The sequence below is a fragment of the Gallus gallus genome (genome assembly GCF_016699485.2).
Source record: "Gallus gallus isolate bGalGal1 chromosome 37 unlocalized genomic scaffold, bGalGal1.mat.broiler.GRCg7b 37_unloc1, whole genome shotgun sequence".
Classification (NCBI taxonomy): domain Eukaryota; kingdom Metazoa; phylum Chordata; class Aves; order Galliformes; family Phasianidae; genus Gallus; species Gallus gallus.
Genome location: NW_024095967.1, coordinates 148,888 through 163,970, shown reverse-complemented (window position 1 = coordinate 163,970; position 15,083 = coordinate 148,888). Strand labels below are relative to the sequence as shown.

Genomic DNA, 15,083 nt, shown 5'->3' with positions numbered 1-15,083 from the left:
TGCCCCTGACCCTCATCTTGGGGGGTAAGATGGGGGTGCAGGGGTTAGTGGAGGGCTAAGGAAGAGATTCCATGAGTATGAACCATAGCAGCCCCAGAGCCATCCTAGAGCAGCGCCATCACTGCCCACGGCCCATGGCCAGCAGCAGTTCCACCACAAGCTGTGTGTTGGGTCAAGGCAGCTCCTAGGTTTTGCTCTGCCCCATAGCTGCCCCAAAGTGCCCCTGTAGCCCTCCCATAGGTGTCCTTTAACTGCCCCACCACCCCGTAAGGCTTCCCCACGTCCTAGCACATCCCCCCACGTGCGTGCAGGGTGTGCAAGAAACGCTCTCATCCCTGATATTCCATCAGGCACAGCTCTTCGTGCAGCAGCAAAGCTCCTTCCTGATTGCTGTGGCGTTACTTCACTCTCCTCAGTGAGTTCCTTCTGCTCCCGTTGGGTTGGTTGAGTTGGGTTTGTTGGGTTGAGGTGGGGGCAGGGATCCCAGAGTTCTGGGGCCACATGGCATCGGGTCGCAGCGTGTTGGGGGCCGGAAGGGTCAGGGAGTTACAGGGTCTTGTGGGGGTGTGGTTCACCCAGGGCTGTGGGTCACATATAGCCATGGTGTCATGCACATACAGGGTGATGAGATCATCTTGGCTTATGGCTCATGTGGGGTTACGGCTCAGGGCCCCACCTTTGGGCTGCATGGACCCCCAGTCCCCTCTCAGGAAGAAATGAAACCCCTCCTACACCGCTGCCCCCTTCCCCCCCTTTTTTTTTTTTACCTCAAACTGCTCCCCACATCCTCCCATAGCACCCCATACTCCTGCGTCCCTCTTGCAGCCCACATCTTGTCTTCTCCTGAACAGCATTCTGCTCCTGCAGGCTGTGTTGTCATATCCATTCTATATCCCCCACAACCTCCCCCACAGACCCACATAGCTCCTCAAGTACTTTCTCTGACCTGGTACACCTCCCCCTCCTCCAACCTGGGAGCTCGCAGAGCCCCACAGTCCCCAGCATCACCCCACGTCCCCCACGGTTCTTCAAGGATCCCTCCGATTTGAGGGAGGCTCAGACCTCCCTTTATGCCTCAGACCCCTCCTGTGTTCTCCGACTCCCACAGTCCCTGACAGGACCCCCATCACCATCCCAGGACCCCCATAGCCCACTGATGAGGAACCTCGCAGCAATCCACATCTCAGGATGGGCCTCCAGCTGTGCCCCAATGCCTGCATTAAAGACAGGAGAATGAATGAGCGTAACGGGGCACCTTTCCTCCTGACATTGCCCACTGCCTGCGTGTTGGCTGCGCCACGAGTGCCGCATTTTGTCCTCGAGCTGTGAGTGCAGGTATGTGTGCATACGGGGGGGTGTGCAAAGATGGTGCTGAGCATCAGAGTGTGCACTGCACGTGGGCGTGTGCATGGCGTCTGCGGGTGAAAGTTTTGCACGTGTGTGCGTGCAGATGGCTGTGTGCAAGGCTGGAGCTGCGCTCGTGTCTTTGTGCACGTGGGTGTGCAGAAGGATGGTGTGCACGCATGTGTGTGTATGCATGAACACGAATGCGTGCATCAAGGTCTTTGCACAAGGCTTTTGGGTTTTGCACACACTTGCGTGCACACGAATGGAGTGCGCACACAGGGCTGTGCAAGGATGCGCTTGCATGTGTGTGAATGCACAGGCGTGTGTGCGGGGAAGTCTTTGCACGTGGGTGTATGGTTCTGCACACTTCTGTGCACACAGATGCGCGTGCAAGGGAGCAGCGGAGGCTCCTGGGAACAGGAGATTTCTGGGGCGGCGCAACTCCTGCCTGAGTGCTGGAGAGCACAGGGCCGGGAAGCACAGCTCCGCAGCACTGCGCTCTGCACAACAGCCTGCAGGACGGCACGGAGCGCTGACAGAACCAGGACACAGCGCCATAGCAGGCACTGCAAAGGAAACAGCTCCATCCCAGCCGGAGCAGTGACAGGCAGGCAGGCACTGGGGAGGGCTGCACGGCAGAGGGACGCCCTCTGAGTGCCACACCAGGAGAACCTGGAGCGCTGTCTGTAAGCAGAACAGTGCCGGGATGGCGGCCTGGCGGTCCTAAGCTGCAGAGATGCTGCTCTGGACCAACAGCCTGTCACTTTTTGAGAAAACGCCGTCCTTTTGATGAACTTTGCTCATTATACACTCGTCATCAAAGCCAAAAACACTCAGTGCTGCCCTGGGAAACTCAGCTGTCTGCACAGCGTTGCTCTCCAAGTTAGCACGCTCGTGGCCAGGCTTTGTTCCTCGCAGCTCTCTGCACGTGCTTTGCAGACAGTCTGTTTGTGGGCAGTGCAAAGGACTGCTGCCTCCGCTGCATCACTGGATGGCAGCATTCGCTGACGGAGCTGTGGGAGTTCTGAGCGAGCGCTGCGAGACCAATAACGAGGAGGTGGTGCAGCAGCTCTCCGAGTGCCGCTGGACAAATGAGGCCGTGCGCTCTGTGTGAATCTCTCATTGTGACTGGTTTTTATTGACTCCATCTGAAGTTGGAGTGCCGAGTTGGGCGGCACTCGCAGCGCTGCCCTGTAACGCCGCGCACTGCAGCCGCTGCCTGCTGACGCTCCTCCTCTCAGTCCTTCAGCTGCAGCTTCTGCATCATCTCCACAAGGCTGTTCACTGCGGAGGCCTGGAAAGAAACGGAGCGAGGGTAGAAACAGGACTGCTCTTCCCTCGGGATTTTACAGTCTCTTTCTTTCATGTCTGACAGACGGAGGCCCTGAGAACAACCAGAGCCGTGTCTGCCTTCACCAAGGACTCACCTCTGCACGTGCAGCGGCAGCTCTGAGGGCAGCCTTCATCGATTCCCCTCTCCTCTCTTTCTCTTGGCGTCTTCTCGCTAGAAAGCAAGAATAAACGTGAATACGTTTTGTCAGCAGCGCAACTGCAGAAACAGGGGTGCCATACAGGCAGAAGGCAGCAAAAAGACAGAGGAAACGGGACTAGGAAGCCTCCCAGTGAATGACATTTCCAGGGGGATGTGCAGAAGACCACCATGGAGTTAATGGAAGGAGACGGGGTTACGTGTTCTGGCACCTCACTGCCTTTGGACTTTGTAGCCTTCCACTCTTGTCCCCTCCACAGAGAAGGAAAAAGCAAAGCGAACCCTGAGCAAACTCAGTGTGCTTGAAAAGGGCAGCAGCTCACCAGGGTGGGTCCCACAGCACCTTCTCACCTCTTAGCTTGGAGCTCCGCGCTGCAGCAGGCCCAGGGTGTGCTGCTGGAGCTGGCACGCTGTCTCCGCTCGGCCCCCTCACTCTTTTGTTAGCAGGCAGCTGCGCTGCTGTTGGCTTCGCTTCTTCCAAGCCCTTGCGTTTACATCCAGCCAAGGACTTGGAGACAGAGCGGGGGCACACGGCAGGGGAAGGTCTTCCCCCTGTGCTGGGACCTGCTGTTGTAGGAAGCCCTCCAGCCTGGAGATGAGCTCTCTCCAGAAGGACTTCCTGCACCGCTTTTGCGTAGATCTTTCCGTTGGGCTCGGCACCTCTCTCTGTGATAATCGGGAAAGGAGAAGCAACAAGATTGAAAGAGAGTCCTTGCAGTCCTTGCACTCTGCAGAATGGGCCATCGTGCTAGGATGTCTCGAGTGCTCACGGTAAGGGATCTTAGGATCTTGGGTGAACGTTGGGTTCCCAGCACGGATGTGCAGTGCCCTTTCCTCTCCCCTCCATCGCACACACTGCCCTTCATGCAGCCCTATTTAGAGGCGCATACCCATAGCACAGCTCACATGAGCTTCTTACCTGCGGAGGCTTTCCGTTTCCCCCCTTGCCCAGCACCACTCCATGGATGCGCAGGATCCATCCCTACAGAAACATTGTAAAAAATCCACAACGTTGATTTCACAGGCACCAGCAGGCAGCAGCAGAAATATCATGCAGTAAGCCCACGTCCCCCCAGGAAACAGAAAGATGCTTCTTTGACAGCCCAAACACAAACGGATTGATAGTTCACTTTGCACTGCTCCTTCCTGCACTCCAAATGGATGCTTACTTGACATCCCCTACAGCACTGCACCCGCTCAGAAGGAATACTCAAAATTCATTCCTCCACACTTTGCGACACAGGGCTGAAGAAACTCACTTCTGTATGGCAGGAAGGACCGTCCGTCCCTGTTGCGTCCCTCTGTGCGCTGCAAGGCGCGGTTGGATCTCTGGCAGCCTGCTGGCTGCTGCTCCCAACCGCGGGGAACCGCACCGCGCCACTTCTGAAGAGAGAAAGGGAGAAACGGTGGTGGGAACGGGCAGCCAAGGTTTGCAGAGAGGTTCCAGATCGTGCCACACATGGGATATCAGAGTGCTGAGACACTGATTATCACTATGGGAAAAGACAGCCTGAGCCACGTCCACATTGTTAGCCCAGGCTGTCAGCAGTGAGCGCTGAATCCAACCGGTTCCTGAGGTCACCAAGGACCAGCAGGGCTCCCCCTGCTCCATCCCTTCCCCTTGAAAACAAGGAAACGGAAGCACCAAGCAGAAGAAGCCCAGCCATACCTTGCCACTCACACGGCAGCAATTGGAACCGCGGTCGTCTCCTTGCTGAGACATGGCTGCTGAAGGCTCAGAGGAAGCTGAAGTTCCAGAGGCTCTCTCTGCAGGAACTTCCCCGGCCCTTGGAAAGAGCTGGCTTCCCTCTTCCTAAGACCGCCTCGATCCCGGAATCTCCTTTGGGACAGGAATCCTGCAGAAAGTACCGACGAGTGCACACGCGGTGCTTCCGTCGGGCTCTCACAGGGTGATCTGTTCCACAGAAGGCCCAGAGCTCAGTCTCTGCGTGCAGCACGCTCACCAGAGCACCAGCTCTGCTCACCAGCTGTGGCACAAACGCTCCCACCCCAGCAGTGGTTGTGACCTCAGCGAGTGCCCGCATCGCCCTGGTGCTTTCATCATAAGCGAAGGAAATGGACGCCTCCCAGCTCCACATCTTAGGGTCACCCAATGGGGTTATCTGAAGAACAGGAATGGAGAAGTGAAGACGACTCTTGTGCAGCCCAATAAAAAACAGAAAAGACCAATACGGCTTCACAGTGGTCAATGGAGTCCCAGAGGAATCACTGGAAACCAATAGCAACGCACGCCTGGATGTCCCGGGGCTGGTGCAGGCCTGTCTGGCTGTGGCGTTAGGTTCGGGGACCGATGTAGGCCTCTCGGGCTGTGGCTGTACCTTCAGGCCTCGGGCTGGTATAGGCCTCTTGGGCTGTGGATTTATATTCAAAGCTGGTGTTGGCCTCTTGTGCCATGGCTGTGGCTTTAGGCCCTTGGCCTGGTTCCGGCCTCTCTGGCTGTGGCTTTAGGCCCCGGGGCCAGTGCTGGCCTTTTGGGCTGTGGCTTTAGGCCCTGGGGTCGCTGGCAGCCTGTGTGGCTGTGGCTGTGGCCTCAGGCCTTGGGGCTGGTGCTGGTTTCTCAGACTGGGGCTGGGGCTTAAGGCACTGGGGCCGTTGTAGGCCTCTCTGGCTGTGACTTCAGGCCCTTGGGCCGGTGCTGGCCTTGCTGGTTGGGGCTTCAGGTGCCGGCCTCTCTAAGTTTGGCTGTGGCTTTAAGCCCCTGCACTGTTTCAAGCCTTTCAAGCTGTGCCTTTAGTCCCCAGGGCCTTTTTTGGCCTGCCTGGCTGTGGCTTTGGCTTTAAGCCCCATGGCCGGCGTCAGCCTCTCAGGCTGTGGCTTTAGGGCCTGGGCTCAGTGCTGGCCTCTTTTTTCGTGGCTTTAGACCCCAGAGCTTGTGCCGGTCTCTCAGGCTGTGCCTGTGGCTTCAGGCCCCAGGGTCCGTGCTGGTTTGTCTGGCTGTGGCTGTGGCTTTAGGCCCAAAGCTGGTAGTGGCCTCTCCAGCTGTGGCTGTAGTTCCAGGCCCCGAGGCTGGTGCCAGTTTCTCTGTCCTTGTTTTTAGGCCACAGGGCTGGTGCCGGCCTCTCTGGCTGTGGACTTACGTCCCAGGGACCTTGCCAGCTTCTCTGGCTTTGGCTTTAAGCCCCAGAGCTGGTGCCAGCCTGTCTGGCTGTAGATATGGATTCAGGCCCTGGGGCCAGTGTCCACCTCTGTGGCTGTGGCTTTAGGCCCTAGATCTTGTGTCAGTCTATAACAACGTGCATTTGAAAATGGTTCGTGTAAGGAAATGAAAGCAAGAGAACACGGAGCTCTTCTGGGTATTTCTAGAATTGCGAAAGGGATCGGAGAGCGTGCTCAGCCTTGGGTGGCTGGTTGTATCCAGCAATCCCTACCACAGTTGTAAACGTCACTAAATCTTTGTTATCCTGCTTGCCAGGATTTGGATGGGACAAGAAGCCAACGACTATCAGTTTAGGGGAGATAATGAATGTTAGCCACTCCCCTTTCTTCTCCCCTTGCTACTTAGGTTACACAGTTCTTCTGTGCGATGTGCCGGTGCAATACCTCTGAGCAACCATTTTGATGGGTTCAGCAATGCTTGGGGCAACAGGCTTTGGTCATCCTCAGATCTACATGACGAGAGAGACTGAAAGAAAAATAAAATAGGAGGTAATAGTCCTTTCTCTTCTTCTAGTCAGAAGACTAACCAAACCTTCCATACTACGTCTTTTGCCTTGATAGGGGTGTTCCCTGAACGTCACACCTTTAGCACAACACTTTCTGTTGAGATTCCCGCCACCGGGGAAGTATTAGTGCCAGTCCTCTGCCTCTTTTTGTTTCTGTTGTCTGGATTTCATTTAGTGGCCCACGAACAGAGCCAGGATAGCCAAGCCCTGCAGGTGGAGGCAGGGACCAGGCTCAGGAGCAAGGGCAGAGTGGTTTCTTTGTTTCTAAAGGGAATGGCAGTGTTTTCTGCAGGTGGATTTGCCAGCGCATTGCACCTGTACCGGTCTTCCCCTGCACAAAGGAGGAGCAGCTCAGCGAGCTTCACCTGGGCCATGGAAGGGAACATCCAAACGTCCGGAGCAACCCCAAACGAGTTAGCTGTGGAGGCTGGTTGTTTTCTGCTGTTTGTCTCATCCTTCTGGAAAGAAGCAGGAGGAGACAGAGCTCAGATTTGATCCCGCTGTGCGTGATGGTTAATGCCAAGGGACAGAAGGCTGTGCTTAGGCAGGGGAGAAGCTAGGAAAGCTGAGCATCGTAGAGGAACGAGATTAAAACAGAGCTCATTCTACACAGCAGTTCAGCACGTTGCAGGGATTTATCTTCCCTTCAGGTCAAACTAATACATAATCAGTAGTTGACAGGAATTCGGATACATCTTCATTACATTCCCGAGAGCCCATTAGCATGCAGTCTCTCCCCCCCTTGCGCGGGCGTAGTAGGTCGTGATGATGAAGGCTTGCAGTCTTCCTCACAAAGGCTCGTCGTCTTCCTCGCTGCAAACTTCTGACCCTGAAGGGGGGGCATCCCCCAAACCAGTTTCAACTTGCCCTGTAGACAACTAATCACCTCCCTGCCAAATGTTTTTTTGAGCTGCTCTCCAGCCCTTATCTATATGGCCTTCATCCTCCTTGCTATTCCAGACCCAGTGTCTGTGAAAGTGCTTGGAACCCCTTGTTTTCTAACACTCTCTACATAAACTATCTCTATTTGCCCCTTGTTTCTACTTTGTGAAGCTGCTTTCCCCTTTCTTGCTGTGAGGCCCTTCTCTCTCAAACTGCAGGGTCCTGCTCTCTCTCTTCAAGAGCAGTCAGAAGAAAGACAAGTGAGAATACAGGGAACAAAGAAAAGCAGAGAGGAGAGCAGAGGCAGCAGAAAGAGGAGTGAGGATACAGAGAAGAAAGAACAGGGGAAGAGGAGTGCAGATGCAGAAAAAAGACAAGTCTGGCAACAGGAAACAAAATCCAACAGAAGAGCAGTGCTGATGCAGAGGGAAAAGGAGTGAGGATGATGCAGGGGAATAAGAACAGGAGAAGAGTGAGAATGCAGAGGAAAGAGCAGGGAGGATAGAAAAGAAGGGAGAGCCTAAGAGGTGGGCAGATGGAAAAGGAGTGAGGGAAGAAAGAAGAGCAGAAGAGTAGAGCCGATGCAGAAGAAAGAGGAGTGAGGAAGCAGGGAAACATACAGCAGAAGAGAAAAGCAGATGCAGGTGAAAGAGCAGTGGTGAGATGCAATGGAAACCATCAGAAGAGTGAGGATACAAGGAGGAAAGAACAGCAGAAGAGGAGCACAGCTGCCCGAGAATGAGCAGTGAGAATACAGGGAAGATAGAGGAGGAGGAGAGCAGATGCAGAAGAAAAGAGACGTCACGTTACAGGGAAGAAAAGCAGGGCAGACGAAGTACGGAGAGGAAGCAGGGGAAAAAAACACTGAAGAGCAAGGATAGAGATGAAAGAGCAGTGAGGATACACAGAGGATAGAACAGCAGAAGAGAAGCAGAAGAGAAAAAACAGGAAAAGAGTGAGAATGCAGACGGAAAAGCAGGGAGAATACAGGGAAGAACCAAGAGCCTAAGAGAAGTGCAAATGCAAAAGCAAGCGAGGCTACAGGGAAGAAAGGACAGCAGAAGGGGAGTGCAGGTGCAGATCCCCCAAACACAGCACTCCCTGCCCGCTAGGGTTGCGGGAGCGACGCAGTCACCACAATGACGTCGAGGATCAATGCCGGGTAATTCAGTGAGCGTTCCAACAAAGAATCAAGGAAAAAACTGCCAGGCAAAGGAAATAAACCTTCTGGCAACAGGTCTTCAACGTTACGCGTAGAGTCCTTTGGAACAGGAGTTGTTTCTGTGTCAACAACTTGAAGATCAATTCAGGCAACGGCTACTAAAGAAAAACGAGTCACATAACATGGAGAGCAAAGAAGAGAAGAGAGAGGAAACAGAGAGGTGCCAGCACTGCCACCCGGGGTGGGCAGCAGGCTGCTGGTGCCAGCGTCATCATGGGCGGCGGCCAGCACTGGCCACGCTGTCACCGCGTCGCCGTGGCGACGTTTGTGACACGGCCACCCGGGAGGGGTATGAAGGCGGTGCATGCTGGTGGGTCCTGCATCCTGAAGGAGCATCTGGTAGAGAGCAGACGCACCTGAAGGGATGAGCTCCGGCATGGCTGGCGCCAACAAGGAGCAACCCGCTGGCATGAGGCGGAACAGGATGAGCTTCTGCGAGGATGGCCCCGCAGCGAGGCGTGCCTCCGGACCCACATGCACCGACACCGAAGGTACACGGCTCCACAGCCACCACAGGAGCGCTGCTGCAGCCAATCTTGGCACGCAGACGACACTTTCCATCTGCCACCTCACTCCCGCCTGGCAGCGGGAGGGCTGCCGGGAAGCGGCAGGTGCAGAGTGTGACCTGCTTTTCCTTTGCCCTCCAGAGCGAGTTGCCGTCTGGGATGCGGTGGCCGCCTACGTACAAGAGCACCTCCTGGTGCAGAAGGTGGGTTGGCTGCCGGGTTCCTCCTCTCCCTGTCCGCCTCAGCCAAGACTTCCTCCCACTCTTCCCCTCCACAGAAAGCAGGAAACTCACCCCACGTGTCTCTACTGGGCATGCCATGGGCTTCCTGCAAATCCCGCAGGATCACTTGTGCTGGGCGCTGTCCTGTCTCAGGGCTGATCCCACTCGCGGGAAGCCTCTGGATCCCATCAGGCTGCTTCTGCCCTGACTGCTGTGCTGCATTTGGGAGGGCGAGGGGAAGGAGAGGACTGTGCAGCCCCTTCCCAAAGCCATTCCCGATGCCCTGGCTCGTGCCTCTGAACAGCGGGAGAGGGCTCCTGAGCTCCGTCCCTGCCTTGGACCGCTACATGGGCTCTTCCTCCAGCCAGCTGGCCCATAACCCTGCCGCCCTTCCTTTCTCTACCACTTGTAGGGGGTCTGGATTCCCACCTTCGGATCCTTTGACACCATCTCCAGAGACATCAGGACTGAGGACGGGACCGTGACTCTGCGGTGGCCCGTCTTTCACTTGTCTGGAAACCTCATAGCCGTGCACCACCTCAAGCCCCGCAGGGAGTCCCTGCCAGGTAGGAGGGAGGATTAAAGCTTTGCTGGCTTCACGCACTGGGCCAACAGGGCCACCGCCTCCATTCTCCAAAGCAAACCTCCCCCTCGGAGGAGCCCAGCCAAACATGGGGCCGTTCTGGCTGATGGCCACAAGAAGCAGTTCCAGGGAAGCACTGCGGAAAACCAACCGTATCATCAACTCCGTCCCTCCCATTTTTCAGCCCATAGGAAGCTGGAGCCGCTCAAGAGCAGCGAGGTGGCCGCAGCTGCCTCTGTGACCTGGCAGACAGCGCAGGCTTGCATCCAAAGCACCGTGTCCCTGCTCTCTGGCTGCCTGAAGAATGGGGAGAACGTTGCCGTTGTCTTCAAGGACATTGGAGTACTCCACATCGATGGAATGACCTTCCACATGAAATTCTATTACGACTTCCTTGACAAGCTGTCAGGGAAAGAGAAGTTCAGGAAAGCTCTTCTCAAGGTGAGCTGTAGCTTTCTACCACCAGCACCTGGCCAGCTGCTCGCGCCGTGCAAGTGCTGCGGTGCCATCAGCCCTCCCTGCCTTGGGCTCCTTGTGTGCCCAGTGCCTCAGCCGTCACAAGGACGTCCCACATCCTCCCTGTTCCTCCCCTGCAGGCCCCCTGGCTGCTGGACATGGTGGTGTCCCGAGCGGCACCGGTGGCCACCCTGGCACTCTCTGGCTGCCTCGTCGTCTTTCCCAAGTGAGTATGTTGGGGGCTGTAGCTGCTGCTTGCTGCAGCTGCTCAGCAATCATGCCGTAGCATTTGTTCCTTGTGACCATGGGTGTCCCTGCCCTGCCCACGAGGATATGGCATAGAATCATTGCATCATTTGAGCTGGAAGGAACCCGGAAAGGGCACCTAGTCCCACTCCCCTGCAGGGAACAGGGACACCTACCGCCACATCAGGTTGCTCTCAGCCTGGCCCTGCTGAAGCCTTTAGAAAGCAGTGGCCATCATGCAGCATGAAAATGGGCCTGTCAGCAGGCAATCAGAGAGAGCAACAAGGATTGGTGGAGCGCTGCGTCCCACCGCTCACTGTCGTCTCCTCGCGTACAGGTTTCAAATGGAGTTTGTCCCCAAACCACCACCTGGGATATGCCGCAGGTCCTCAGGAGGCATCCCTGCGGAGGGGAAACCAAAGGAAGAGGAGGCTTTGCCACCTCTCGCCCAGGGCAAGAAAGGTAAAGCAGCATCCAGCGCCTTTCCAGGGCACAAGCCACCAACTTGAGATGGGAAATCCCTTGCTGACCATCAGCCAAGGGCTCTGACTTACGTCAAAGCTTCACGCCAGCTCAGCCCGGCCTCTTCCCACGAGGAATTGTTGGCCTCTCCAAAACCAAGGCGCTGGCTGTGACGTGCCCCCATCCCTGGCTACGGCAGGAGCACCTCGGCACCTTAGGCCCCGCCCTCCCCCAACAAAAGGATATGGTCCCCAAAAGTCACCCTGTCAGCTCATCGTCACCACCCAGCTCCGCTTTCCCAAAGCCACCGTCACTAATGCACTCCCAAAAGAGAGTCCCAAGATGGCTGAGAGGAGGAGTGGGGCCAGAGATGGTTTCAGGGAGGGTCCGCAGGCGGCACAGATGTCAGCAGTGGGGGGAGCAGAGCGGCCCTCACTCATGTTCTGGGAACAGGCCTGAGCGCCCCTGGTGAGTGAGCCAAAGGGTTGACGGTAAGTCTCCTCTGCCTTCCCAATCCCAGTGAGATTTGCTGGCAAGCCAACCTACATCAAACGCTTGAGCTCGGACAGTCTAGATGGAGGAAAACTCCGAAGGATAAGGAGCTTACTGCGCAAGGAGAGCTCTACGTCCAGGTGAGGCTGGAGGCTCTGGCTTGGCATGTGCATGGGGGTGATTGACTGAGCCAACGAGAGCCCATTCCCTAGCCCCAAAGGGTCCCTGTTTCTGGCTGCCCAACAGTGCTGGGATGGGGACGCCAGGAGCCCCCCAGCTCACAGGGCTGGCCCCTCTCTGGATCCCACGGGGGAGAGCCACGGGGCAGCTGCTGAGCTGTCTGTGGGGAAGGCTGCGTTGCAGCCAAGGGTCCTGGCTCCGGCTTGCAGGACGCAGCCCCAAAACCATCACCCACTCAGGCGGACCCCTCCCGCTCTGTCCTTTCAGTCTGCTGCCAGCCATCCCTGGAGTGCCTGAAGACCAAAAGCAGCCACTGACCTGCCAGCTGCAGGGCCAGGCAGAAACAGACAGCCAAGAAGACCTGGGCCGAGACCCAGGAACCAAACACGTGAGCTTCCGTGAGGAAGAACGGGAAGCGGAAAAAGCCCATCGTGTGGCTGCAGTGCTCAAGTTGCCCAAAGCCAAGGAATCTTTCAGCAAAGATTCCAGACCTTCCTCAAGGGCTCAGTCCAGCCCGTCACAGGCATCGCAAGGCACTCCATCCCGGCTGCCACTTCTGGCATGCGACTCAGTCAGACTTCTCAGGCGCAGGGCTAAGAAGAGCAGGCAGAAAGAATCTGAGGAGATGGCAGCATCAACATCTCAGGCTGAGGCCAGCCAGCCGCAGGAGTCCTCTGCTGACAGAGCTGGATTTCTGCCACCGATAAACGAAGAAACACAGTCTCCTCAGCGTCAGCCCCCGGACACCAAAGCCCCACCGCGCAGGAAGGGCACACCCTACCCACGCTGATGCGGGCATGGGACGCCCATGAGCTCCAAGACCTCCACTCGAGCTGGCTGCAAAACAGATGCGTGAATCCCATCTGCATCATATCTAATCCTAGACTAGGCTGCCGAGTGCCCAATCCAACCTGGCCTTCAACACTGCCACGGACGCGGCGTCCACAAGCTCTCTGGGCATCCGCTTCCAGCATCTCACCACCGTCTCTGGAAAGACCTTCTCCCTGACATCCAATCTTCATTGTCCCTCCCTCTGTCAATAAAGCCTTACCATGGCCCTATCCCATAGAAATCTCCACAATGCCTGTGGCAGTGTCATTGCGTCTTTGGACGCCAGCTCTGGTGCTGGCGGAGGGAGAAAGAATTGTGAGAGGGCATCAGAACATCTCACGATGCTTTCCTTGATGCCAAAGGAAATCCAGCGTCTCGCTTGGCTCGGCTGTCTGAGCTTTTCTGCTGAAGGGGAAGACCAAAAATGAAGTCAGCTTCAAATTGGTGTGGCAGCTCAGAGCTCTCAGAGGATACCAGGGATCGTTGGAGGCCCTTTCCAAGTGGAAGATTGCGTCCTATAAAGAATCACAGAATCACTGAATCATACAATGGCGTGTGTTGAAAAGGACCACAGTGACCATCAAGTTTCACTTCCCACCCCCCCCCCTGCTATGTGCAGTATTGCCAGCCACTAGACCAAAATGCCCCGTGCCACATCCAGCCTGGCCTTGAATGCCTCCAGCGATGCGGCATCCACAACCTCCTTGGGCAACCTGTTCCAGTGCCTCACCAGCCTCTCGGGGAAAAACTTCATTCTCAGATCCAACTTAAACCTCCCCTATCTCCCTTGAAGACCACTCCTGCATCTTTTATTACAACCCTCCCTCGGAAACAGCCATTCCCCCTCCTGCTTAGATGCTCCCTTTAAGGAGCCTTCTCTTCTCCAAGCTAAACGATCCCAGTTCCCACCACCTTTCCTCATACGAGAGGTGCTCCAGCCCTCTGACCATCTTAGTGGCCCTCCTCTGGACCCACTCCAAGAACTCCCCATCTTGAGGAGAAGACAGAATAAAGGTAAGGCAGACGCTGAGAAGGACAAGAGCAAAAGCAGAGAAGAACAGGCACAGGTAAGAAAGAAGAGCAGAATAGGAGGAGAAGAAAAAATGAGGATGAAGGTAAGAAAAACAAGCGGGCAGGGAGAAGAGCTGAAGAAGGGATGAGTGGGTGCAGGTAAGACAGAACAGCAGAAGTGGAGAGGAGCTGAAGAGGAGAAGTATGAAAAGTAGAGCAAAAGTAGAGGAGGTGGAAAGAGAGGAAAGAGGCAAGAGAGAAGAGAGGAAGAGCAGAGAAAGAACAGAGCAGTAGAGAAGAGCGGACAGTGCTGTGAAAAGAAGAACAGTGCCACAGAGCAGGTGAAGAAGAACAAAGAGCAGAAGAGGAGTGTAGATGAAGAAGAGGTGTGAGGGCACAAGGAAGAAAGATCAGAAGAGGAGTGCGGTAAGAAGAAGGAGGAGAGAAGATACGGGAAAAAGAACAGCAGAAGGGTGCAGATGCAGAAGATGAGAGATGACACGGAACAACAAGGAGCAGAAGAGGAGAGCAGTCAGAAGAAAGACAAGTGAGAATACGGGGGACAAAGCAAAGCAGAGAGGAGTGCAGAGGCAGAAGAAAGAGGAGAGAGGATACAGAGAAGAAAGAGTAGTAGAAGAGGAGTGCAGATGCAGAACAAAGAGCATTGAGGAGACAGAATAAGAAGAGCAACAGAGGAGTTTAGACGCAGAATGATGAGGAGTGAATAAGGAGGGGAAATAACAGAGAAAAGGGAGAGAAGAGTATGGGAAAAAAAATCTAGTAGAGGAGAGGAAGACAGCAGACAGGAGAGGTTAGAAAAGATAGAAGAGAGAAGGGAGGGAGGGGGCATCAAGGAAAGGTTTCCAAAGGTAAAAAAAAAAAAAAAAAAAAAAAAGAGAGATGAAGAAGATGGGAGTTCAACAGAAGAACTGAAGATGTAAGAAGTGGGGAGGCGTGTGCAGAGAGCAGGAGAGCAGAGAGAGAAGGTGAGAGCAAATTCCGTCACTGAGAGAAGAAGAAAAAGGAACGTCAATAATTTTCGTCTCTATTAAAGCTGGGTTCTGTGCAGGACATACAGGTGTTGTTGTTCTTTTTCTTTCGTTCTTTCTTTCTTTCTCTGCATTGCTTGTGTTCCTTTAGGCAATTCAAGAACTAGGAACGTCCAGGAACATTTGCACAACTTTGTCATGTCTCCTTAATCTCAGCTGCTTTAAAATACCCAACCGATGTCAAGTGGGGGTCACCTCCTCCAGGGCACCCTGCAATCCAGCTGTGTGCGTCTCACTTGGAAAAACTCACCTTCGGGAAGGAGCAGAGAGATTTTCCACGCTCGGCCAAGAATCCTCTTCTGCCACCCAGCACATCCATTGCTGAGCAGGACACCATCACTCCCATCAGCGTGTTGCCCTCTGTTCCCACGCCCTCAAGAGCAAAACAGCCACGCACAGCTGACCACAAAGCCTTTGCAGCAA

The 15,083-nt window shown here is 55.2% G+C and overlaps 3 protein-coding genes across 5 annotated transcripts in view; 2 read left to right on the top strand and 1 right to left on the bottom strand.

Moving 5' to 3' along the window:
* The window catches only part of LOC121108746 (coiled-coil domain-containing protein 81-like), a 52,732-nt gene that overhangs the window by 2,229 nt on the left and 35,420 nt on the right, over positions 1–15,083 (top strand). The window lies entirely within an intron of this gene.
* LOC121108740 lies at positions 2,472–5,148 on the bottom strand. 2 transcript variants are annotated; one of them, XM_040656875.2, is made up of 6 exons: positions 4,506–5,148; positions 4,096–4,219; positions 3,756–3,818; positions 3,188–3,502; positions 2,775–2,851; positions 2,472–2,641 (listed from the first exon to the last, which is right to left on the bottom strand). In XM_040656875.2, exons 1-6 carry the CDS (start codon positions 4,557–4,559, stop codon positions 2,585–2,587), a joined length of 690 nt encoding a protein of 229 aa, XP_040512809.1. In that variant the 5' UTR covers positions 4,560–5,148; the 3' UTR covers positions 2,472–2,584. The 2 variants fall into 2 exon arrangements, with proteins under 2 accessions (XP_040512809.1, XP_040512808.1); XM_040656874.2 differs by lacking the exon at positions 4,506–5,148 and having other exon boundaries at positions 4,096–4,423.
* Positions 8,357–12,850, top strand: LOC107051353. Of its 2 annotated transcripts, XM_040656861.2 has the most exons (6): positions 8,357–9,332; positions 9,763–9,916; positions 10,118–10,374; positions 10,530–10,615; positions 10,973–11,097; positions 11,618–12,850. In XM_040656861.2, exons 1-6 carry the CDS (start codon positions 8,988–8,990, stop codon positions 11,731–11,733), a joined length of 1,083 nt encoding a protein of 360 aa, XP_040512795.1. In that variant the 5' UTR covers positions 8,357–8,987; the 3' UTR covers positions 11,734–12,850. The 2 variants fall into 2 exon arrangements, with proteins under 2 accessions (XP_040512795.1, XP_040512794.1); XM_040656860.2 differs by having other exon boundaries at positions 10,118–10,615; positions 11,618–11,729.